This window comes from Dicentrarchus labrax, unplaced genomic scaffold, assembly GCF_905237075.1.
Source record: "Dicentrarchus labrax unplaced genomic scaffold, dlabrax2021, whole genome shotgun sequence".
NCBI lineage: Eukaryota > Metazoa > Chordata > Actinopteri > Moronidae > Dicentrarchus > Dicentrarchus labrax.
In genome coordinates, this window is record NW_026136709.1 from 21747894 (window position 1) to 21771676 (window position 23783).

At 41.0% G+C, this 23783-nt stretch overlaps 2 protein-coding genes across 4 annotated transcripts in view; both read right to left on the reverse strand.

Annotated features, from left to right (window-relative positions):
• LOC127369647 (vasoactive intestinal polypeptide receptor 2-like) overlaps positions 1-5058 on the reverse strand; it is a 28555-nt gene extending 23497 nt beyond the window's left edge. The window contains exon 1 of one of the 2 annotated variants that reach the window (XM_051411205.1): positions 4657-5058. In XM_051411205.1, the coding sequence (XP_051267165.1) occupies positions 4657-4924 (268 nt within the window). In that variant the 5' untranslated portion in view covers positions 4925-5058. The remainder of the gene's footprint in view (positions 1-4656) is intronic. The other variant, XM_051411206.1, reaches the window with a different exon arrangement.
• Positions 5059-7131: 2073 nt separating this feature from the next.
• LOC127369393 (disco-interacting protein 2 homolog C) overlaps positions 7132-23783 on the reverse strand; it is a 53927-nt gene continuing 37275 nt past the window's right edge. For both annotated transcript variants that reach the window (XM_051410698.1, XM_051410697.1), the window contains 17 exons: positions 23058-23172; positions 22367-22568; positions 22179-22279; positions 21112-21192; positions 20805-20928; positions 20589-20710; positions 20027-20138; positions 19720-19829; positions 19202-19332; positions 17728-17896; positions 15654-15824; positions 15201-15262; positions 15043-15100; positions 11807-11881; positions 10978-11152; positions 10747-10870; positions 7132-10191 (listed from right to left, as the gene is read on the reverse strand). In XM_051410698.1, coding sequence (XP_051266658.1) covers positions 9939-10191; positions 10747-10870; positions 10978-11152; positions 11807-11881; positions 15043-15100; positions 15201-15262; positions 15654-15824; positions 17728-17896; positions 19202-19332; positions 19720-19829; positions 20027-20138; positions 20589-20710; positions 20805-20928; positions 21112-21192; positions 22179-22279; positions 22367-22568; positions 23058-23172 — 2185 coding nt within the window. In that variant the 3' untranslated portion in view covers positions 7132-9938. The remainder of the gene's footprint in view (positions 10192-10746; positions 10871-10977; positions 11153-11806; positions 11882-15042; positions 15101-15200; positions 15263-15653; positions 15825-17727; positions 17897-19201; positions 19333-19719; positions 19830-20026; positions 20139-20588; positions 20711-20804; positions 20929-21111; positions 21193-22178; positions 22280-22366; positions 22569-23057; positions 23173-23783) is intronic.

Below are 23783 nucleotides of genomic sequence, written 5' to 3' on the forward strand. Positions count from 1 at the left end.
TCTTGCTTTAAGTTAATTTAATAGACTGTAAACTCCAGGTCTGACCTCTGCAGCCCAAAGCTAATCTTCAGTTATTGTTAATGAGCTTCACCTCGCCAGCAGCTCCTGTAGTGACGTTACAAACCAAACTTTTGTGCTGCTGATAAACGCCAACCTAGAGCCTGTGTGTGTGTGTGTGTGTGTGTGTGTGTGTGTGTGTCCTGGTACCTCTGACGGTAACCAAGGACACACACACACACACGCACTCAAACAGAGTGTAAACAAAAGGGCAGAAACACACTCAAACATAATGAGTCCGTGTGTCAACTCGACTTCATTGATATACTGCGAGTGTGTGTGTGCCGGGAGGTCTGTTTACACTGAGATACCCTACCAGCTCTCAGCAGCATTTCAGAACTGTCAGTGTGTTTATACCTCACACACACACACACACACACACACACACACACACACACACACACACACACACACACACAGGTTAGGCTTTTGTTACTTCCCATCGAGCCATCATTCGGAGCCAAGCGGCCGATCAAGCTGCCACCTCGTCACGTTAACCAATCAAACATCGCTTCAGTTCTGTGTGCTGGTCGACTGACATCGGTGTTTCAATGCTGACATCAAATAAAAGTCCTGTATAATTCTGTTCTGTTCTATAGGAGCAGGATGCATTAGAGTTATAGTACAGGTATAGTACTCGACACCAACTCTTTCACCATCTTCCCACAACTCACAAGGTGGAGCGCCATCGTTCCACAGCGGCCCGCAGGTGTGTCTGAAGGTATTTATCGGTCCAATTAATCCCTCAGTCGCTAATTCTGTCTTCAACTGTGCATGCTGAACGCTCCACAGACGACTGGAGCTGCATTTATGCTTTTTTTCTCCACTAATGGGAAAAAACAGCCCAAACTGAACATACAATAGTCCGTCTCTTCATACGTTATGTCTGTAGCTCTCAGCTCCAAACCCATTGGTTCCTACTAAAGATGTAAATCTTTAAAAAACAGCTCATATATATTTAGTTTCATCTCTAAAAAAACTAAGAACAGGAGGAAATAGAGCATTTGCTATGGGACTACTTTCAGTGGCGAATTAATCCACATTTGGTTCTCTAGTGAGCATTCAGGGGCGGCAGGACGATGTATTTGTGAATAAGTGAAAATAAACTTCAGTGTGCGAGAACTAAAAACATCAAATACGAACCGAGTTTCCAGAAACGTCATATAAACATCACCTCAATGCACCAATTATTCTTCAATTTAATGCTTAAAAGCTTGTTGATGCTCGCTTCTTATGTCGACTGATAAAAAGTCTGATGGTGATCTGGTGCGTTCAAGTACGGGCGGGGGAAAAAAAGATGATATCTGGGGTTTCCACTTCCACAGCAGCACAACAAATGATGTGTATCAGGCTGCTTCCTTCTCTATAAAAGCTCCAACAGTAAAGCTTCAAAGTAGGATAATAATCCTGATGATTCATTCGTCTGGCAGATTTCACTGCGGAAAAAACAAGTTGGAGACTTTTAGTCTGCAATCGTTTGGCTTCTTTCTTCTTTCAAGAGCTGAACATTTCATCAACGTTTTATCTTTTTCTGACAACTTTAAGTTCAAACTGAGTAAATTTGGATGAGCAGATGATGAATCTGAAGGTTTTAAGGGTCAATTTAAATTCTCAACTGTTACAAGTACTGCAACTATTTCACCTGAAAAAAGGCTTTAATGATGAAAATGAAGGATGAAGGCTACTGATGTGAGCTCCAGGTGTGCCTCGTGGGGGCGCCGTGATCCTCGCTGGCCTTTTAAAACTTTCCTGATTTGGATTCGTGTCTTTTTTTCTGCTTCTCAAAACACAATCTATAAATAGAAAGTGGCAAAGGGCAGAGGATAAACCGTATGACCTCATTTAATCCACCGCCAGTTTACAAACAACATAATCTCTGTCATCTAATGAGCTGGAATACACACAAACACACACACACACACACACACACACACACACACACACACACACACACACCGATTCATTTCCGATATAAAATGTTCTGGATTAAATTAAACAAAAGAATGTTTGTTTTTGTAATCCTGAACTTGTCTGACCTCAACTGCGTCCAAAAACTGCAGATTAGATCCGATTTGTTGACGAGGGGACAGTGAACGCACCACGTTTTCTCTCGGTTACTGATGCTGGAAGACTTCGGCGAGTGCAATCCCTCTTCGGTTGAGTCTAACGTGACATTTAAACGGATTTGATTGTTTTAAACACGAGTCGACAAATCAAAACAAAACAAAAGACATCACTGACCTACGATGACTTCGGCTCTCAGATCTCTGATTGACTTCTTGGGAAAACTGGGTTATTAATAGATTTATGCAGCTGTTGTTAATCTTTATCTTATTCTATTGGGTATAATCATGCTCTACGTTTTGGAAGTACAGCTCCAATAATGCTTTATAAACAGGAAGTATAACGTTGCTAAGGAGTCACTTTAGCCGAGGGGGTTTTTAAGTCTATATTTTTTCATATTTTGGATAATTTGCATCGTTAACTCTTCATTTCTTTAAGTTTCATGTCCCTAAAATCAGTTTAACCTATAAACTAAAAGGTTAATAAGTCAATAAATCATAATCATTTTTAAAAAACAAGAAACATGGTGATTCAACAGATTTCTAAACGTAGAAACATGAACAGAATATTTCTGGACTCTCCAGAAAGTCTCGTTTTTTAAAGAGATGCTAATTTTTACTTTCATTTTTTAGCTGCTCTTTTCTTCCCGCTCTTCTCTATTCAGCGCCAATCAGCTGGCGCCGTCACCCAGACTGCAACACTGGGATCTTACAGATGTTAAAGCTTTCCGCTGCAAAAAGAATCAATGCTCTCACTATTATAGTTTTTATTTTAGATCAATTTAAACAGGAAACAGACAAGACAAAGACAAACTACTGCTTAATAAAACCTTAAAATGAGATGATTCTTCTTCGATTCTGCAGGTTTTCGTCTTTCGATTTCCAATCAGATTTATGGGTGTTTCTTTATTATTATCATCAACACACAGAAAGTGAAACTACAGTCTGAGTGTGTGTCGAGCTGAGTGACTCTCTCCTCTTTTAAAGCCGTCAGACACAACAGTTCAGCCACGTCTGTCAACATGAGAGCAGTTCACTGACGTCACCCTGCAGGATTTTCAAGCTTCGAGTTCAACACTTAGTCAAAAATAAGGATTAAACCACACAGCTTAGCTCCCGTCGGCGCAGTTAGGGAGATTAAGAGACTTTCTGAAGTGTTTGTAAATATCTCTCTTTAACTCTTTACCTCTCAAACTGTCAATCAAATGAGCTTATGTCACAGTTTGAACCCTGCTGGCAGGACTCTGCTCTCTGATAAGATCAATATAGGAAGCAGAAGTCATTAGCCTTTAGAGGAAAGTACACACACACACACACACACACACATACAGGTTTGACGTATATAGTGTAACACACACACACACACACACACAGAGAGAGAGAGAGAGAGAGCTGACACATTTATTTTGTGACTGTGAAAGTCTGACGCAGTGAAAATGTGAAACGTTTCTTGTCCAACGTTTGATTTTTTTGCTGCATGAACACAGTTTAAAAACCCACCGTCACACTCGTAGGTCAATCATTAAAATATCTGACATCTGATACAAAATCAATGCAATAAGATTTCAAGCTTAAAGCTTCTTGAAGGGGAAACAAAAAGGGAGAAGTGTGAATTTAGTCACCTCAAACAAAAACATAAGAGACTGGAAGCTGAGGGACTTTATGATTTAACCGAAGCAAACAACTAAATCGTGAAGGTTTTGAAGGTTTGGAGGGTTTTTTAAGCTTTTTAATGTCCATTTACATCTATAATGTTTGTAAAAAAAAAAAAACAGCTTATAATTAAAATAATGAGCTAGAAAATGCAGATTTTCCACCTCCAACTGAAACTTTTCTGTCATATACATCCAGACTTTTGGGTCTTTTTAAGGTAAATCTTAAATGAGTCACATTTTCTCTGACTGGAGTGGATTTCTGGAGCCACTTTACAACATTTCCACAGAAGTAACATTTGAGTTAATCATCCACTTGAATCGTCTGCTGTTGTTTCTAGAAGATAAAAACTTCTACAAATGAACTGAAGGTCCAGGATGAGTGTAACGGGCAGTTTATCATGACTGTTTATAAAGCAGAGCCTGCAGGCTGCTGGTTGAGCTAAATTACAGTCCAATCAGTGTTTAATTAATGACACTGAACGCAGCATGGTGGAAGTTTATATGATGGAAAGACAACATGATTATTGCGCAATTCACGGTGGGGGCTAGAACCCCCTAAATGAACACATTATTTAAACAGTCTCAGAGGGAAAATTAGAGGAAATAAAAGGAAATCAAGCAGAGTAAGGTCACTGTGTCTCAGTATTATGGCCTAATTAAGCTAATTAAAACTAAATATTTACAACCACAAGAGATCAGCATGTTGAGTAATTCTGCAGGAATGTCGCAGAAATCCTTTAAAATGTCACAAACTCCCCATAAACACCCAAATAAATACCTTTTAAAACGTGTGACACCTTGTTTACCTCCATATTTTATAGATAATAATGATATATTAATAAATTAATCTCATTAATCCTGGTAATTAACGAGGCACTGACCGTGTGCAGGACGGTGAAGCCGAGCAGGAGCAGAGCGAGCCGGTGCGTAAAGGGCATGGTCGCATCTCATCCAGCGGAGGGTTGAAAGGGTTAAAAGCACCTGAAGGGGCAGCTCATCGGACTGACATCCTCGGCAGGAAACACGTGTGGTGACCTGATACCAAACTGCAGTCTGGGAACTATTGTGGGTGTCTGTAACGCGCAGAGGTGTCCGCCTGTAAGTCCGGTTTTGGCGCGTTGGTTCGGCAGCTTTTACGCACGGTTTCATCCAGTCGGACCTGAAACAGAATCACACCTGATCCAAACTGGTTCCTGTTTGAGGTTAAAGATCCGGGACAGACGGTGTGTGTGCTGAGTCCAGTACGCGGTCTGGTCCCGGTTCACTCCTCCTGTTCACTTTTAAAGCGCGTCCCCGTCACACGCGTCCCTCAGGACACCCCGGACCGATGCGCGCTCCCGCCGACAAGACCTGAAGGAGTTTCATGAGTTTTTTTAATTTGAAATAACAACAGTGACACCGTGTGGATGAACTCAGAACTCCTGCTAATAATACATAGATAAATCAATATGTGAGGTTACAGTAAGTTTCCAAACACTGGTCCAGAGGCCCTCAGAGGGTCCTCGAGTTGGACTCCAGTGGTCCAACATTCAAAATAAAACCCACATTTTATCTTTAAATAACGTAATAGTCAATAAAAATGACTTTATTTATTCAGAATGGACTAAAACAATGTAACGGCTGATTATAATATATAAAATAATACAAGAAATCCACTAAGCACCTTGCCTTTATTTCCTCATCCAGGACCGTAATAATGTTAATTTATTTATCAATGGATTAATGGAGAAAATGATCAGCAGATTGATCCAGAATGAAAATAATTAGGAGTTGCAGCTGCAGAATAGTTCCAAATGAGCTCAAACAGCTTCAGTAAAATCCTGCTTTTACATTCCTTTAATACTTTAAGTGCATTTTCCTGATTACATTCTTTTACTGAAGTAAAGGATTCTTCCTCCTGCACTGATCTGAGCTGTTTTTATTGCCTCTTCTGCCTCATTTATACTGAAATAAACCTCCAAAATGTTGTGAGTTTAATGTTGTTTGAGGCAGATGAAAGGACGGAGGATAAGAAAGGAGACTCCATCATCCGTCTGACCCCCTCACAGATCCTCCAGTCCAGTTTATGATACTGAAATCAGTCAGGAATGCTTTTAGAGTCCGAGCAGACCCGAACCAGAGAGGACAGGAAGTTAGAAGCAGAAGGAACAAGATAAAAAAAAGTTTAAAGAAGTTTTATTGTGTCTGTTTCTGTAAATATTGTGACTCTTTATGATAAACCGAAGACACAGAAGTTATAAGATTTAACATAAATACAGTGTAAAGATTTAATGTCACACAGAAAAGTTTGATAATTAATTAATTATAAAGGTTTTTTTAGTGTAACATTTGTATAAAAAACTTTATTCAGATAAACTAATAAAGGAGAAATGTTGCGTATGAGACATAACTTCAATTAACTGAATTTAAATTGGTACAAATAACTTAATTTACCTTCACAATAAATACTTGAGTTTCTTCTAATCAAATATCTTTCATATCTTTAATAAACTTAAACAGTTTGAGTTGAACTAACTCAGGACAAAGTCGACTAATCATCAGTTTATTCAAACAACCGTCTGTTATAGTTTGTAAATTAATTAAGTCATTATTAATTAACAGTGGCGGCAAAACACACGTTCCTTTCCCCGAGGAGAAGTACAGATACTGGAGAAAAATATTGATTCATTGAGTATAAAAGTTCTCTGTCGGTGTCTCTGAAGGAAACTTATATCAGCTGTTTCTGTGCAAAACCAAAACTACAAACATGGCCGAGTTATGTAGTTTTTAAAAACAACATAATAATAATAATAGTTATTGATATTCTAAAGAAAGTAATGAGCCTGTTTTTTAAAATGTAGACGCAGATATTTGTGTTAAAATGTGGAGACTTACAGTATAAACTTGTTAAATACTAAACATTACTTAGTACTTAAATATCTGTATTTTATTATTTATCTGCATATAAATGTTTAAAATCTGAAACCTCAGAACTATTAAATTGTAGATTTACCATTTCCATTTCATTTTCCTCAAAGCTCTGATGAAGGTCATTAATGTTGTTTTTAACACAATTATTCCCCGAAAAGTTTATTTTATTTCTCTTTTCCTCCAAAATAATTCAACTGTTCCCCACAGCCTCACCGGGCCGCTTTAAAACCTTTAAAATCTTTAAAACCTTTAAAATCTTTAAAACGTAGATTGTTTTTCATCTGGAGGTCTCTCAACAGTTTGATTTCATATAACTTACAATATACAGTCGTTCTCTATTTATAATGTATATTTAGTCTCCTGAAGCATCCAAACAAACAGTCATATAATAATAATAATAATAATAATAATAATAATAATAATAATAAGAAGAAGAAGAACAAGTCTGAGTTTTAGCCAATCAAAGCACTTTATTGCACTGTATAGTGTGACGGTGAGCCAATAGCAGGCTCTTATAAAAGTGTCATTTAATCTTTTTTATCATGTGTACAAAACAAGTCACACACACTTGTACCGTACAAAATCAACACTATTTACATACAATATACACACACACACACACACACACACACCTAACACACACACACCATGCAGTCTCTCTCCCATCCAGTTCTGAACACACAAAGACGAGTCCTCCGGGTTTTCTGATGGGATTTCCTTCTTATCGAACATCCTCCACCTCACACACACACACACACACACACACACACACACACACACACACACACACACACACACAGGGACTGAAACATGACCGCTACGCTGCTACCAACAAAACCCAAACTGCTAATGTCAGCCAAACAAGCGCTAAGCAACTTCTGATATGCATAAAAGTCTTTTCTTCTCATATAAAAAGAGGGCAGAAGACGGTGAGACGCACCAACGAAGAAGAATAAAGAACGATGAGATGATGTCATGAGATACTTTATCCACTGGGATGTAAACAAACAAACAAACAAACAAACAAACGTTTATGACTTATTCTAAATAGCGCCGACACTGAATATAAGTCTGAGTCCAACCCGCAGCGTCACGGGTCGACAGCTACGTCCAACAGTGCGGTGATTACCCATAATTCACAGCAGGCGTGGGTTTATTAGTCGTATTTTAGTTGATTATTGATCTGTAATCGTGTAACGTTAGAGGCAGTGCACATAAAGCCCGGAGGACGTTCTTCACTGCAGAAAAAGACGACGACAGCTCGAATGAATCTGAACTTTTTGGTGTTTTTCTTAGAGACTCAGACGTCCTTATAAAGGCTGTAAAGGTGTAAAACACTGAATCTAAAACATAAATAACTGAGGTTCAATGGAAGTATGTGGTCGGCTACTGAGGCAGATTTGTGGTGCGTTTAAGTACCATCTCCCTCTTTTCTTCTATTTTTCATTATGACAACTTTAAATTGAATTTGGACTTTAAAGTTTTTTAAAGTTTCAGTTGAATTCTTCTTAAAATACAAAAATCTGTGGATCCATTATCAGGTTTCGTGTTGACGCCCTGCAGGCAGATTAATAGGTGATATAAAATCTTGAATAAATACAATAATAACAATAAAAACTGCTCATTTTCAAGTTCTTTGTTGTTTGTGCCAAAGAATATTTCACTGTCTGAGCAGAGATTTAGAGAGATGCTGTAGTTCGGTTATTTGTGGTTCCAACGGACAAAAATCAAAGGCAAGTTTGGTTTTGACTGTTTTATTTAAACGTGTTCAATCGAGTGAATTCCTGCCATGTTTCATCATTTTAAAGTCAAACAATCAGGAGGTAAAAAAAAAAAAAAACCCAAACAGAAGACAAATATCTAACGAACGAGGGAGTTCGGTTCGGGATCAATACGGCTGTTCATCGTCTGCAGCGAACGACGTCCTTCACGAGGCGTTATTGCTACAATATGAGCTCTTTTATTTCCTGTAAACTTCATCTACAGTTTCCCTTCTTCGTCCCGTCGGCCTCCAGATTGCCGTTAATCGGCGTTCGTCAGGCTGCGTTTTTATCCTCGACTGCGTCACGTCTGGCCCTCTTTTCGCTTTCTGATTCAAATAAATAAAGTTTCCCTTTAAATAACAATATTCCCTCTTTTTTCTTCTATATTCACACAGTGCACACTTTGCTTTGCTTTGGGTGTTTTGTTTTTAAGGATTTCACAGGTTAGTCATTTAGTTATAAAGTAACTGAGAGATGAAAACTGATGATTATTGTGCATGTTGCACTTTAGGTTTAAATTCACTCCTTTATTTATAGACATTGCACTTCAATTTGGGGTGTTTTCTCCCTAAAAACACAGTTTTTGCCTCCAAACCTTTAACAACTTAAAGATGATTTAACGTCAGGTTTTCTTTTTCCCGCCTGCAGCTTCAAGTCTCCATAAAAACAACAAAAAAAAAGTGTCTTACTTGTTCGTATAAGGGTTTAAAATCTGTCGCGTGAATCACATTAAAACTATGTAAAATGTCCCTGTCACACATTAACACAGACAGATGAACACACACACACACACACACACACACACACACACACAGGGTGCAGGTGGAGAGAGCTGCATATAGGGGCTACTATACCTCATTGTGTTTTTAGGTACCTCTCCATATAGATTATTATGTCTATGTACAATATTTATATTTTTACAATAATCTGGCTGCCCCTGTTCTAATTGAAATAATACCACAAAGCTCTTTTTTTTTGTTGTTGTTGTTGTTGTTGATTCGACCAGTAAAACATGTTGACAGATACAGTCTCTAGTATTTTTCTCTCTCTCTACTTTTTTACCTCCTAAAAACCTCTGAAAACGTCGAGCGGTGCGGCCGCCCCGTACACAGTGTTCCCCTAAGGCTTTCTACAGTGACGAGCTCCCAGTGACGGTCACGAGATTGAACGGGGGTGTAAACAAAAAAAACAACAAAAAAAAAAAGAAAGAAAAAGATCATCATCATACCACCACTGAGCGAGCAATCAATCAATCAATCAATCTGTCAATCAATCAGCCAATCGAACCCCGAATTCGGCACGAACACGACTTTAAAGAAAACGGACGATTTTAAGACCACACCATATGCAGGTTCAAAAATACAGTACATCTTGATTTTGGGAAATAAATGAACAACAACGGCGATATGCACGGCATACGAACGCATGCTAGCTCTCTCTCTCTCACACACACACACACACACACACACACACACACACACACACTCAGGCTACATGTTGTAGGCCACGTAGATGGGGTCCAGCTGGTCTTGTAAGAAGCCGTCGCGGAGGTGCATGCGCTGTTTCTCGCCGCGGGAGTTGATGGGGATGACGCCGATGTCCGTCACCACGACGACGCCCACGATCAGGTAGTGCTCCTCCAGCACCGCCTTGGTCACCATGGGAACCAGGTCCAGGGCCTCCTGCTCGGAGCCCTCCAGCTCCACCACCACCACCAGCAGGTTGGTCCAGGGGAAGACCGCGCTGAGGAGGAACACACAGGTTTTATATATTCAGTGTGTTCTCTACTCTTTCCACTAGAGGGCAGCAGAACACATCTGACACATTGATAACACCTTCAGGACGGAAAGTACTCCATTACATTAATTACATTACTTTATTAATCAAGCATTATGAGTCAGGTAAGATGTTGAATTCAAGACTTAACCAGAACCAAGAAACATGATCACTGCCTTTACTGATTTCACTTCTTTTACTTCTACTAGTCTTTTATCTCCTAAAATGTTTATCTTGTTTTATCTGGTTGAAATGCTCTTTAAAAAACAGATGATCTTATGCTCTTGTTTGATTTGTACTCATTTTGTTCAGCACTCTAACAGATTGGAAGGTGAAAATACTCTAAAATGTTGTTCATATGTTCATAAACAGTTTGTACAATGTGTAGAGAATTCCATTAACAGTATAAATGTTGTCAGACTTGCACATAAGAACTTTAAATCCCAGTTTTAGAGGTTCATTATGCAATAATACAACTGTACAGGACGGTAGTAAAGATGGTGAAACCGAACCGAGACCTACCACTCCATGATGCTCTTGTGAGCGCGGATGACGGAGGTCTCGATGTCGATGGGATGGTACCTCATCCCCCTCAGCTCCATGGCCTCCTCCAGAGCTCCCACGACGAACAGAGCATCGTGTCTCTCTGGGGAAACACAAGACAGACGAGAGAGGTTGCGTTGGTGATGGCGTGGCGGGCGGAGAGACGCTGAGGAAATGTAGTCAGAGAGAGAGAGAGAGAGAGCAACTGACCTCCGTTGGCGTCGGTGAGCTCGGTGCGGCGGAGGAAGCCCAGGTAACCCGTCCTGGCCCAGACCGTCTGCGTGTCTCCAAAACTGAGTCTGGAGTTGAAGTGATCGGACTGGAGAACCTCCTCGCCGTAACCGCTGTAGTAGCCGCTGCCGTTGTGAGCGCTGTGCACCCAGATCTGCAGCACAGAGTCCAGATTGTTGTTAAAGAGCTACATTACACACAAATCTACAGCAGGTAGTAAGAGGATATTTAAGAGTGGAGACGGATAGATAATGAGAAACCACAAACTGGGAGAGCAATATAGATTCGGCAGTGCAGCTAAATACACTTTAAACTCTTTATTATACGACTGCAAACACCCAGGAGGGAGATGTTTGCAGCTCTAACTGTCTCCGGCTTTTATTGTTCCTGAACGTAGCACTCGAATTAGTCCAGCATATTAGATGAAGGTGATGTACGGTTGTTGGGCTGCAGCCACACCGTTGAATGCACTTTGGATAAAGGCGTCGGCTTAATGAATGTAATGTAAAGGAAGGAAGGAAGGAAGGAAGGAAGGAAGGAGGGAACAAAGAGCAAGACAGCAAAGACAGACAGGAAATGAGAAAAGTGAAATCCAGAAAATAAAATAAAGACTAAAAAGGACAGAAAGAAAGGACAGGAGAGTTCAAAGAAGAAAAAGGGAGATAGATTAAAAAGAAACCAGAAAAGCTATGACAGAAAAAAAAAGGAAAAAGATGGAAGAAAATGAAATAAAAGAGTAGAACAGTAAATAAAAAGAAAGACGGGAAAGAAACAAACTAAATAAGAGACGCAGTTTTTGTGTGGCGACCTCTCCGAGGTGAGAGTCTCCCAGCGGTCCTTTGGTCTCCGGGTTGGCGATGATGATCCGAACTCCGGGAAGGATCTGAAAAACAAAAAAAAAACCAGATAAATAAATCAGTTTCCATGGTTACCGCTTCACTTGTGAGTCCCGTCTTTGATTCCAGTTCGCATAAAACTCCGAAAACAGACCCAGAGGTTTTAGATTTTAACACACAGTTTAAATTCAAGTAAGTCAGGAAACATTGAACACAACAAGTTTATTAGACTGAATCCACAAACACACAACAAACACACAACAAACACACAACAACAACAAACTCTCTGCTCAAGAAGCACGAACAGAAGAGGACGGGCCGACTGCTTCCCTCCTCCCACGTACAGTGAGTCAATACAAACAGCGGGGCTGATCGATGACCGGCCCTGAAACATGACGTCCGCTCTCTTTGTGTGTCAGTGTGGGGGAAGAAGAGACGTCTCATCAGGCTCCAAGAAAAGATCTGTCAGTTTAATGTTGCTTCATGCAGCAAACAACATAAAATTCCCTCTTTCCTCACAGATCAGGACTGTGTTTAAATCACCCACATTTCAGCCATCAAACAGTCCGTTTAATCTGTTTCAACACGAGCCTCCACGATTCCCCTTGAACATCAAATTTTAGACGCCGTTAATTGATTTCCAGAGTTTCCAACGACTCAGAAGTAGCCTGTCTGCGGAAGAAATAGACACAAACTTCAAGAGTCTGCAGCCACACTGATTTACTGTGGAAGAAATACTCCGATATTTTACTGAAGTAAAAGAAATCCTTTAATTTACAAGTAAAAATTCTGCATTCAAAATTTTAAGCTGCTGTAAAGTAACTAAAATAAAAAAATATTTACAACATTTAAAGCTTAAACTGTCGTTGAGTAGAAGTAGAAACTAGCAGAAGGTATCATTTTCACGTTTTTCAGCCGTATTATAACAACAACAATTAAACAATTGCTAATTAGCTCGTAAAGCCAAAATGCAGCTGAGGCTGTTGGGAATGTTTTAAGTTGCAGGTATCTGATCGTAAACTATGGCGATCCATGTCGACCTCGTGGGGCTTTCAGGGGATTTAAATCATGTGTTTAACACGACCTCAACTCTGAAAAGCTGCTTTCAGGTAATTAAGAAACACCTTGTTGTGGTTCTTTACAGTTTGTTGAGCAGGGAACAGATTATTTCAGCACTCATACGTCAGCAAATGTTCTCTTGTTCTTACACAAATACAGAATCAATTAACACAAATTGCTTTCTCTTCTTCTTTCTGTTATATATTTAGACATAATGCGGCGCTGGCAGTTCTCCTCGCTGACCTCGCTGATGGAGTTCGGTTAGTTGCTAAGAGATCCGTGATGAAACTGAAATAAGTGCCGCTCAGCGATCAGATGAGTACAGAGTCATTTGCTCCGGGATTAAAGCAGCAGATCTGAAGTGCTGCAGGAAGACTCGGTCTTTGGTGAAGACTCAATTACTGCAGTAAGACGATGTTAAAAAAGAAGAAGCTTTTTGGGGACTTTTACTGTCGTTATCAGGCAGATGGAGCTGGAGGAGAGTGGGAGGACACCAGTTCCCTTTCCTCAATGCCTGCATCTTATTTTCATTTAATTTAATTTAATATAATTACTAACATTTTTTGTTTGCATAATAGAATTTCAGCTGATAATTCAACATATATTTAACTCCCATAATAATCATTTTCTTACAATAGCTGTAAAACTAAAGCATCATGCAACCAAGTACCTGTTTAATGTGTTTAATATGTATAAACTGAATTTATATTAATGTCAGCAGTTTAAAACGGAATAAATATGCTCATGTGTTCTTAACATTTATAGTACAGCTGACAGATCATTGCTGTTATCACCACGAGCCCTTAGAGATGATACGAGATTTAAACATTAATATAGCAGCAAACAGCTTCGTTATGTAAAGATACAGTGGAGTCACTATATAGTCACACTCATTCTGCCTGTGGTGGTGAGTTTTATTTTGTTTCTGTTCATTTCGAATGAAGTTACGATGAGCTGCAAGGTAGAATGAGTGTTTTTGTCTATGGACTCTGGTGGAGGTTAAAGTAAAGGTCTATCTCTGTAGGGATATAACTGAATTAAGGTTTATTTCGACCAAACCAGCTTTGGTGTTTGTTGGAAAGACTAACAAAGATGTTTTTGGTGAGTTTTAGTTCGTATCGGTCTACCTTGAAGTGCTTTATGATTATCTGCTGGGTAAAATTACTAGTTTTGTCAATGGAGTCTGGTTGGCTCTAGTGTGACATCGTATATCGGTTCATCTCTTATTCTACAATAGTACAAAGACAAAAAGATGTTGAGTTCGTAGACGACTGCGTTCTGCTCAGTTACAGATGACGACGGAAACAAAATGTACAAGTTGCAAACACACGATGAGCTGCACCCAACATTTGTTGTTTTTAAAAGTGCTCTATAAATAAAACTGACATGACTGTATCTGCTGAATGTGGGCGAGTCTTATACTGCAGGTTAGAATATTTTCTTCCTTCACCATCTGCCAGGATTTGATGAGTGGTTGCGGTTTTTCCTCTGCTGTTATTTCTAAAGCAGGAGTTGAGTATCTCGGTATTTAAGGGGAAAAAAAGCTTGTTTTCTCGCGATAACGGGACAAAAATCCTACTATTAGTGGCTGAAATGTTTGTTTCTGCTGACTTCTCACCTTGCTGCAGTGATGTAGAAGTGTACTTCAGGGTGTGGCAGTACACACTCACATCACTTTAGGTTGTTTTAAGGTCTAAACGATACATCGGATGTATGTTTACCAATACAAAGGCAACATTTTAGACAACCATCTGATGAATGTGATCCCTTCTTCACCCACACATCCGCACACAGACAGGCAGGATGGATGTTCGAGGGCTCGTCATGGACTCAAACCTGCTGTCTGGTTTGACTCACCGAACGTGGGAGGACGCAGAAATAGTCCGATCTTCTGTCATTCGATCCGCTGCCATTTTAGAGCATCTGAGTAAGTTTCTTCAATGTGAGTTTGAACCACCTCAGGTTGTACTTACAAAGTCATTAAATCACAGCGTTCAACAAACCTCTCAGACGGGTCCCAGGGGAGCGAAATCCAATTAAATGGATGTTTAATTGTATCAGTTTTGGGCTTTTTGACAATGTGGGCACTTTATATTTTTTGAATTAACCCACCCTGCAATCACAGATTAGACCTCAGTCTTTGTCTCACCTTGCCAGACTCCATTAATGGCAGACTGTGAGGAGAACCTCTCTCCACCAAACGAACCCTGAAACACACAAATGTGGAAATGTCACGATTCTGTACACAGCGAAGGGAGGGAGAAAAAATGACTCAAAACTAAAAGCTGACAGGACAGATTGCGGTACCTGTCATGTCGCAGCGCTCTCATGTCCACGTACACAGTTGTGGGGTCCGGCCCTGAAGTGCCCTGCAGCCAATCACGACACAGACACAGTGAGCGTGAGAGTGATATCAAGGAGCCACACTGGTTGTAGCTGTTTCTTCAGAGGTGAAAACAACCAAAGATCTCATATCTGACCATATTTTTAATGCCAAGTTTCAGCTGGTGGACATATTTCAGTCTGTGCCACAAACCTACTCAGCAACCTTAACGCTGATTAAACAGTATGGAAATAAAATGACTCTATATATTGATCAAAATGCTGTGAATTAGCACTTTATCTTTGTTCTAAAGTGACATAATCTTAATGAAAGTTATACATTTTATGAGTAGTACAGTATGATGGCTGATGACGACGTGTTTCATTGCCCCACAGTTCAGTGCGCAGCAGCTGCAGTGTTTCTCCATCTGTTTTTACCTGCAGGCAGATGGCCAGGTTGACCCTGCAGCCGAAGGCAGTGCTGACAGATCGTGGGTGAAGGCCGAGGTCTTTGAAGAGCTTAGAGAAGGAGTGCGTGAGCGACATCCTGGGCCTCTCCTCTGCCACCACCACGCAGGCACGAACCCGGGACAGATCCAGACCGCGAGCCTGGACGCGAGGCGGGAAAGAAAATGTCATCACAGAGAGGACGGAGAGGCTTCTTCGTGTCTGTTTGGAGGCTGATGGGTCAGTTGTGTTTTATACAGCTTATATTTTACAGTGTTTCTCCCTCATTATTTCTGTTTAACTGATCCTGTTTATATTCGTATAGTTTTCAGGAAATGTCTTTGTGTGAGATTGTAGCTTCCTACCTCTCTCTCACGTTTGTTTACTTTACTTTAATGTTTTTCTTGTCCACGGTGCTGCATCTAAAACAACAGCAGTCAAAATACTGTAATCTGCTCCTGTTAAAAACTAGGAACAAGAAGAAAAACATATTTTTGAGTAGAAGGGGAACTTTAAGAATGAAGTTAAAGTTATTGCTTTAAGTCAGTGACGGTCCTCACAAGAAGACAAATACAAAGGTGTGTGTGTTTTATGTGGAATAAAAAAAGCCCCATTAACTAAAGAAACATTTGTACTTTTCACTCTGCGTTCAGCCTTCAGTCTCCATGGAGACTTAAAGAAAGATAATAACTAAAATTAACTCTGCAGCTTCCATCGGTGACCAATCAGAAGCGTCGGTGGCTCCGGCACTCAGACGTGGCCTCAGGCAGAGGAGACGGAGACAGAGTGTGAGTTTATTACCGCTGAGCCAGAGGAGGGCTGGAGTCACTTAGAGTCTGTGGGTTTATCTGACTGCTCACATCCAGCTGTTGAGTACAACTGGACTGATGCATGTTGGGAAAAGTGACCACCAGCCACAAGACAACCCGCCGTCTGACAGTGACTGAGATCAGAGCTGGTTGGTCAGCTCTGAGAAGGTGACCGGACTTCAGTGGGGGCATTAAGTGGTAATCTGTCCTACAGGGGTATCTGGAGGGAGGGCAGGGACAGCCGTACTGAGATCAACTGTCAATCAAACACACATCACTTCCTGTCCTATAAGATTTCTCCCAGGAAAGACCTTCCCCACAATAACTCCAAACAGAAAATTAAAAAACCTTTCCTTTATTAGACATTTATGCTAATCATTATTAATAATTGGCTATTAGAACTCTTTTACACTGTCAATCTGCATCACATAGTCTGACGTACGAAGAGGAGGAATAAGAAGCCACAAGAACCCAACTCAGGAGAACTTAACTCGGAACTAAAAGTCTGCTTTCCTGTATTCCTGTTTCCACCACGTTTGAAAAACTGTAAATGCATTAAAAACGTATTTGAGGAGCTTTCCTTTGTTTTTACTGTGGTGCTGATGTTTGAATAGATGCACAGCAATAAATAGATACAAAGGAGCATCAGAGGTGGAACGGAAGACAGAAACTGGAATGAAACAACAATTTCTTGCAAAACAATCGTAGATAATGATCAGCAAATTAAGTTTTGTTTCTCTCGTTCACTCGCTCGTTGTTCGCTCCCACTCTTTATTAAAAACTAATTATTGGAACATAACTGTTGTGTTTTTAACATTATTACACACAAGGGATGTTCCTCATCCTAATACTGATACAGGTGTGAAACATAACAAAAGTTGTGCAGATTCTAAAGTTTTGTTCATTATTTTTCAGCAAACTCAGCCCCGATACTTCCTGGGACATTGGAAAGTAGGACTACGGACTATTTTGGCACCTGAAACTATCAAAGAGGGACTAAATTTAGGTTGTGCCAGCTGAAACACAGACAAGGGCTCAGAGTTCCTGGAAAAGTTCCTTCGGTTGAAACGATTCACAGCGACAGAATCAGACAAATTAGACTGATGGCAGACTCAAACAGGATGACCTATAAGGACACTATAACAGGAGGATTCCTGCAGTGAAAATGGAGGATAGATAAATATCCAAGTGCCTTAAAATGGTTTAAATATGTGAAATAAGAACTGAAATGTTGGTTGTATCAGTGCCTTGCTGACCTTGAGTGCCTCGGTCTGCAGGCCGAGTCCTTTGGTGCAGAGCTCCATGACGCTGTAGGAGCAGAAGGTGTCTCGCACCCTCAGCTGGCTGACGGCCAGCAGCCACAGCGCCGGGTTGGACTCCAGCTCCACCGGGGGAATCAGGATGGACTGGTGGCCAGAATACACACTACAGAAAAACACACACCTTTTTTTAAGGGTCTTTTTAATGGTTACCTGCAATTAAATAACCAGTTGGTCTCAGTTCGGATTGAGAGAAACCTGAGAGCCAAAACTGCAGTCGTTTATTGTAACAATCAGCCTTTAAATGTGAGTTATTGTTGCTTTAAAGTCATTGAGGAGGATGAGATATCCTCGTACCGAAGGTGATTTGCAGACTGCTTTATTTAGAAGACAATCGGCAGCAGAAATCTGCTCTCGCCAAGTTCAGAATTTATGAGCGGAAGATTTAAACCCAAGCAGACCTGAGAACTGGAACTGGAGTGAGAAGATTTACAGTCATTGGAGATTCAGTGATAAACATTACGACAGTGATTCTCTGTTCTTGTTATTAAAGGACGCCAGACAACATTTCTGACATAAATCATAATTTGTACCGAAACATGTAGCGAACCTTCTGTAATAAAACAAAAGGCCCTGTGGGGAAGTATAACGGCAGCGCAATTTGCATTTTGTTTTTGTCGGCGAAAGAAGATAAATTATACGGCCAAAAGTATATAGACACAAAGAAGAGGCCCAATCAAGAGCCAGTGTTTGGTTTGTCTGTTCTCTACAGAGGAGTAGATAATTCTTATTTTCATGTGATTACACACTAATGAGGACATATCTATGAATATTAAATGACATTATCTGCCAATAGATCCTCCTAAATGTTACACACTGGTCCTTTAAACATGCCACACTTGATGCTCTGCTATTAAAGCCTCAGCTCTTCTGGTTTCAGTCTTTCCACCAGATGTTGAACCCTGCCTGCAGGGACACGAGAGCATTCATGAGGTCCAACACTGATGTCAGGGGGGATCAGTTCTGGCTCACAGTCTGCGTTCCAGTTCATCCCAAAAGTGTTGGACGGGGGTTGAGGTCAGAGCAGTCAAGGTCTTCCACATTAAACTAGGAGAACTACTTTTTTACGGAGCTGGTTTGTGCGTGTTGAAACAGAAAAGCCTTTCCCGCTGAGCAGGTAGTGCACAGCGTGTTTTTAGAGCTTTCTCACTGAAAACAGCTGCAGCCAAAAAAAGACACTACGAGAGCTTTGAGTGCCAAAACAGTAAGGTTGTGGGTCAGACAAACAATGAGCTGGAACTCACTATGAAGCACCGGAAAGCCGAGGGAGAGCAGCAGATTCATCTCTGGAGGTCAGTAACACCTTTCACATTGTCGTTTAATACTTTACACAAACCCTGATTATTATCACTTTAAAGATTGATGACTGAAATACATTTTTAATGGCGTGTATGTGGGTGGAGACACCGACCTGCAGAGACACCAGAGGACAAAGCCGAGGCCGCAGTAGGGATCCAGACAGATGGCCACTTCTCTGGACGGGTACAGCTCGCACTGCAGCTTCACTGACCGACAGAAGGCCCCAACTGCATTATGGGACATCTGGAGAGAGGGAGGGAGAGAAAGAAAAGACACAACAAGACACACACACAGACGAACAAGGAACAGGGTGGAAAGATGGACAGTTAATCCCTAAAAAATTCACACTTAAAATGTCACACAATTCACGCATCAGTCGGTAGGTGCTCTAATGGATGCATCTGATGTTAATTTGCTTTTATTCTGCTATTTTCCTCATGTTTCCTGTATGTACGGGGCTGTATTGTGTTGACTGTTGCTGCTCTGACAGCTGAATATCCCTCTGGAATTTAAAAAGAAAATAGAAAAAGCAACGAATAAACAAAATAAGGAAGGAAGTCTGTCCGAGCAACGGGGACGAGAGGCTGTAAAGCGCTTTGCTCGGGTGATGAGGATTAACGCTGAGCTGACCTGAACTCCAGCCAGCATGCCGGTTGTGGACACACTGAAGTCCAGATAGGCCAGACCGTCAGGGTTGGTGGGCTTATAGAGAGCTGGAGGCTTCTTCTTTGGCAGGTCATCTGCGACACACACACACACACACACACACACACACACACACACACACACACACACACAATTCACAGATTGTTTTTTCTTCATAAAATGGAAAACATTCAACTGCACAAGTTCACATTTGTTATTTTTAGTGACCACCAGTAAACCCAGTCAACAGGGACGTGCACAGACATGTTGAGAGGCAGAAAAGCAGCCGTACCAGTGTCGAGGACCGGCGGCCAGTTCCTGATGTCCACTGTGGCCGTGGCCTCCTTAGAGCGCAGCAGCTTACAGATGACTGCCGTGGTCATCACACAGGCTGAATGACTGACCTGCAGAGGGAGACAGGGATTATCTTAAGGTTATTAATCGTTGTATCATCATTTAATTGTAATAATGAATTATTTTCCTCTTTTCCACCGTAAAGTTTCTATATTTTAATGCAGAATAAAACAATAAAACTTCTCAGTGCAGACAGGGAAAGTAAAAAAAGGGTAGATTTGATCAACAATCGTTATCTATGTCCTAAAGGCTGTGCATGCATAGTTCAGTAGTTTGTGAAATGATTTGTAAAATTGTCTTAGAATTTTAAAAGGATAAAATCAGCCTTTATTGATCCCCAGAGGACAAAGTCTGGTTCTGCAGCAGCACAGGACACAGCGGATGAATTTAGAGAGGTAAATAATAGAAGTATAAAGATAAATAGAATCTATACAAGAGAAGTCAAGACTGAAAAACAACATTCATTGAAAAACAAAAAGCAGCATTTTATAAAAACCGACCTCGACAATCATCTTGACGGTGGGCAGCGTGGTGGAGATGTTCTGAGGGTGAGGCGGTCGCACCGTGATGGGAACACAGCCGGCGTACAGGCTGCCGTAGAAAGCTGCAATCAGGTCTATACCTGCAGGACACACGCGGAGGGAGAGAGGTGAGAATGATCGGTCCTATCGAATGTACAAATGTTCTGTGAATAAAGAGCGTGCTGCGTCTCTAACCCGGTGGGTAGACGAGAGCGACGTGGTCTCCTTCCTGCAGACCTCCTCGCTCCATCAGCAGAGCCGCCACTCGCTCTGCCCTCTTATGGAGCTGCAGGCAGGTGAGGGAGCTGGACACCGCCCCCTGGAGGAGAGGAGAGGCGGGAGGGAACATAGGGAGGAGGAGGAGAGAGAGATTTGTGTCATCTTTACCCACAAATACTGACACAACCTTCTTCTATTAAGTCATTTTCAGCAGTTTTGTCCATGGCATCACTTCTGCATGATAAAACTGTAGTCCATTGCAGATAATGTGTAGATGTGTTACCCGGGAGCTGAGGAGGGTGTAGAGGACGTGGTCTGGTGTGGTCTGAGCTCTCCACTGCAAAACCTCCGACAGGAACAGGAACTGAAGAGCACAATCAGAGCTGAAGTTATCACAAACACATTTTATCAGCCTGAGTTGTGTTTTTGTTTACCACATATGGTGACATTTATAGAGAATTTATAGAGAATTTATAGAGAATTTAAAGAGAATTTGTTGTGTGTGTTTGAATTCTTGCACACAGTTTCACACATTTCATCTTGAAGTTGAAAATAAAGCCAATAAAACTGAAACAGAAAACTTTTTTAGGTGTTTAAAGTTAAAAAGCCCTTTCTGGTCTAAATTCACTGTGGCTAACAATAAAGATGCATCAAGCATGTTTACAGGGGCCATAAAATGATGTGTTTTACTGAGACTTTTTACTAACATCAGCACATCATGTAAAAATGCACACGAGACTTAAGTAGTAAAAGCCTTTTATACAGACAAAAAAGGAGTTTGAACAAATAAATCTTAAGTTTTATCCGTCATATTCAGCATTGCTGCTGATAGTGCGTGGCTCTTTTTTACTGCAGCAGCTGAGTCTCTGCCTTCTATCATGACATTAAAGTGGTTCAATCGATATCACAGACACAAGTGAAATTTCAAAGCAGTTAAGAAACGACTTGTCGATGCGTCAAACTGTCTCTGAAGAATAAATTTATGAGCAGTTTACTGACACAGCAAACCTTTTCTGCCTTAGGCACTTGAAACAGAGATTGGCCTCTTTAGAAAGTTTATTGTCTGTTTAGGATTGTAAATCAATTGAACTACTGATAAAGTCGAGACTGTTTGCTGTATAATTTCCCTAAAATGTCAACTTTTCAATCGGTGACTGATCCAAACCGTCTTGACCTTCAGATTAGCTGCTAAACTTCTGCATTTCCTGATTTATTCAATGAGATTTTGAAAGGTTTCATGAAAGCCAGGCATCAAGAGTTATTCTTCTTTCTGAAACCTCCATTATCAAAACCTGCTTATACAATATATTAATCATCAAAAACAAGCAAATCTGTGTGTGTTTGTGTCACCTGGTCGTTGTCGTCAGTCTGTCCCAAATCTCTGCCGCTGGCCTGAGCGATCCTCTTCCCTGACACCAGATTCCCCACCATCACAGAGGCAGGTCCGATCTCTGCAACACACACAATCACCATCTATAATTCACCACAAACCGGTTACAAACAAACACTTCTATGTGCTGACACAACAAAGTTCCCACCTGGTTGTTTCTGCCGGGGTTTGGGCAGGTTGGTGACGCAGGTGTGGGGGCACATGAGGACGTTGCAGGGGTGCAGCCCCCCCTCCAGGTACAGCTGCTTGATCTCTGACAGGTGGATGCCGCCCAGAGGGGTCTTGGGCAGAGTGTTGGCCGGGACCAGAGCCAGGCAGAACACACCCACACCGTGGATACTGTCGATGGCCTGAGAGAGAGAAGAGAGAGAGATAGAGAGAGAGGAGAATTATTGAGGAATTATTATGAAATGTAAGAAATATTTGTCTATTTGTCAATATATTACAAACAATACAAGAGATAAATGATGTTAAACAGGTTTGATGGAGAGAGAGAGCTGACTGAAAGTATACAATCATTAATGCCTAAAACAAAGAACATACTGTACACAAGCTTTTGTATTTATATTTAAAATTACACACTGTTTACTTACACTTTGGGGATTTATAATCAATAATTCATCTTACACACTGACAGTGTTGCTGATTTGATTTCAGGTTTCAATTCTCTGTATTTCTGATTTAAATGATTTGATTAACAATGTTAGTGTGAGCAGAGAAACGGTTGTACATGGTTTGCCCCCTTTCCCTTTGGTTAGGAGAGAGTTTGCATTTAAAAGTCGACCTGCTAACATGCTGGACGCAATAACGGCAACCACGGCGTGTGACAGGCGATCTACCTGCAGCACGCGGCTCATCCACTGGAAGCTGTCCTCCTCTGTGGAGTCGGGTCTCTGCTCGGCCACCACCACGATCCTCTCGTCCCTCAGCACCGTCACGGAGAACACGGCTATCCTGCAGGGACGGAGGAGGAAAACACGAGTCAGTGCAGCTCCGAGACCTGCCTTCAGTTTCACCTACTGACCGTAATACTGGCTCACAGGCTGGGGCTGACATTGGGCATACTGTTCAATGTTAGATCGATCAGTACGCCCAATAATCACTCCTCCGACGGCTCCCTCCACTGTGGAGTAAAAGGGTTTATCTAACAGCATCAGGAGAGTCAAACCTGCAGGAAAATAGCTGAAAACACTAAATGATTTCATAATTTGGGTCTAAGTGACGAATTTTAGAGTCTCATTACGGTCTCATAAAGAACACCCTGACAATAATGCTTGGAATACTTTATCCACTAATGGTGAGGCTTGATGATAATGAATATTATAACAAGAGTATTTAGCTGTAACATTAAAAACATAAAAAACAGGGTCATCAAAAACCCACTTTAGCAGAAATTTTGGTTTTATCATCTCAAATGATTGATTTGATTGTCTCTGTAGGGGTACCACATTGTTCATTTTTAACCCTTCTGACACAGGAAACATCGCTACACACTCAAGCTGTGAGCCCGCATCTAAGTTTTTACTTCTTTTCTGGTGAAACTTTGTTTGAAAAAGCTGACATCA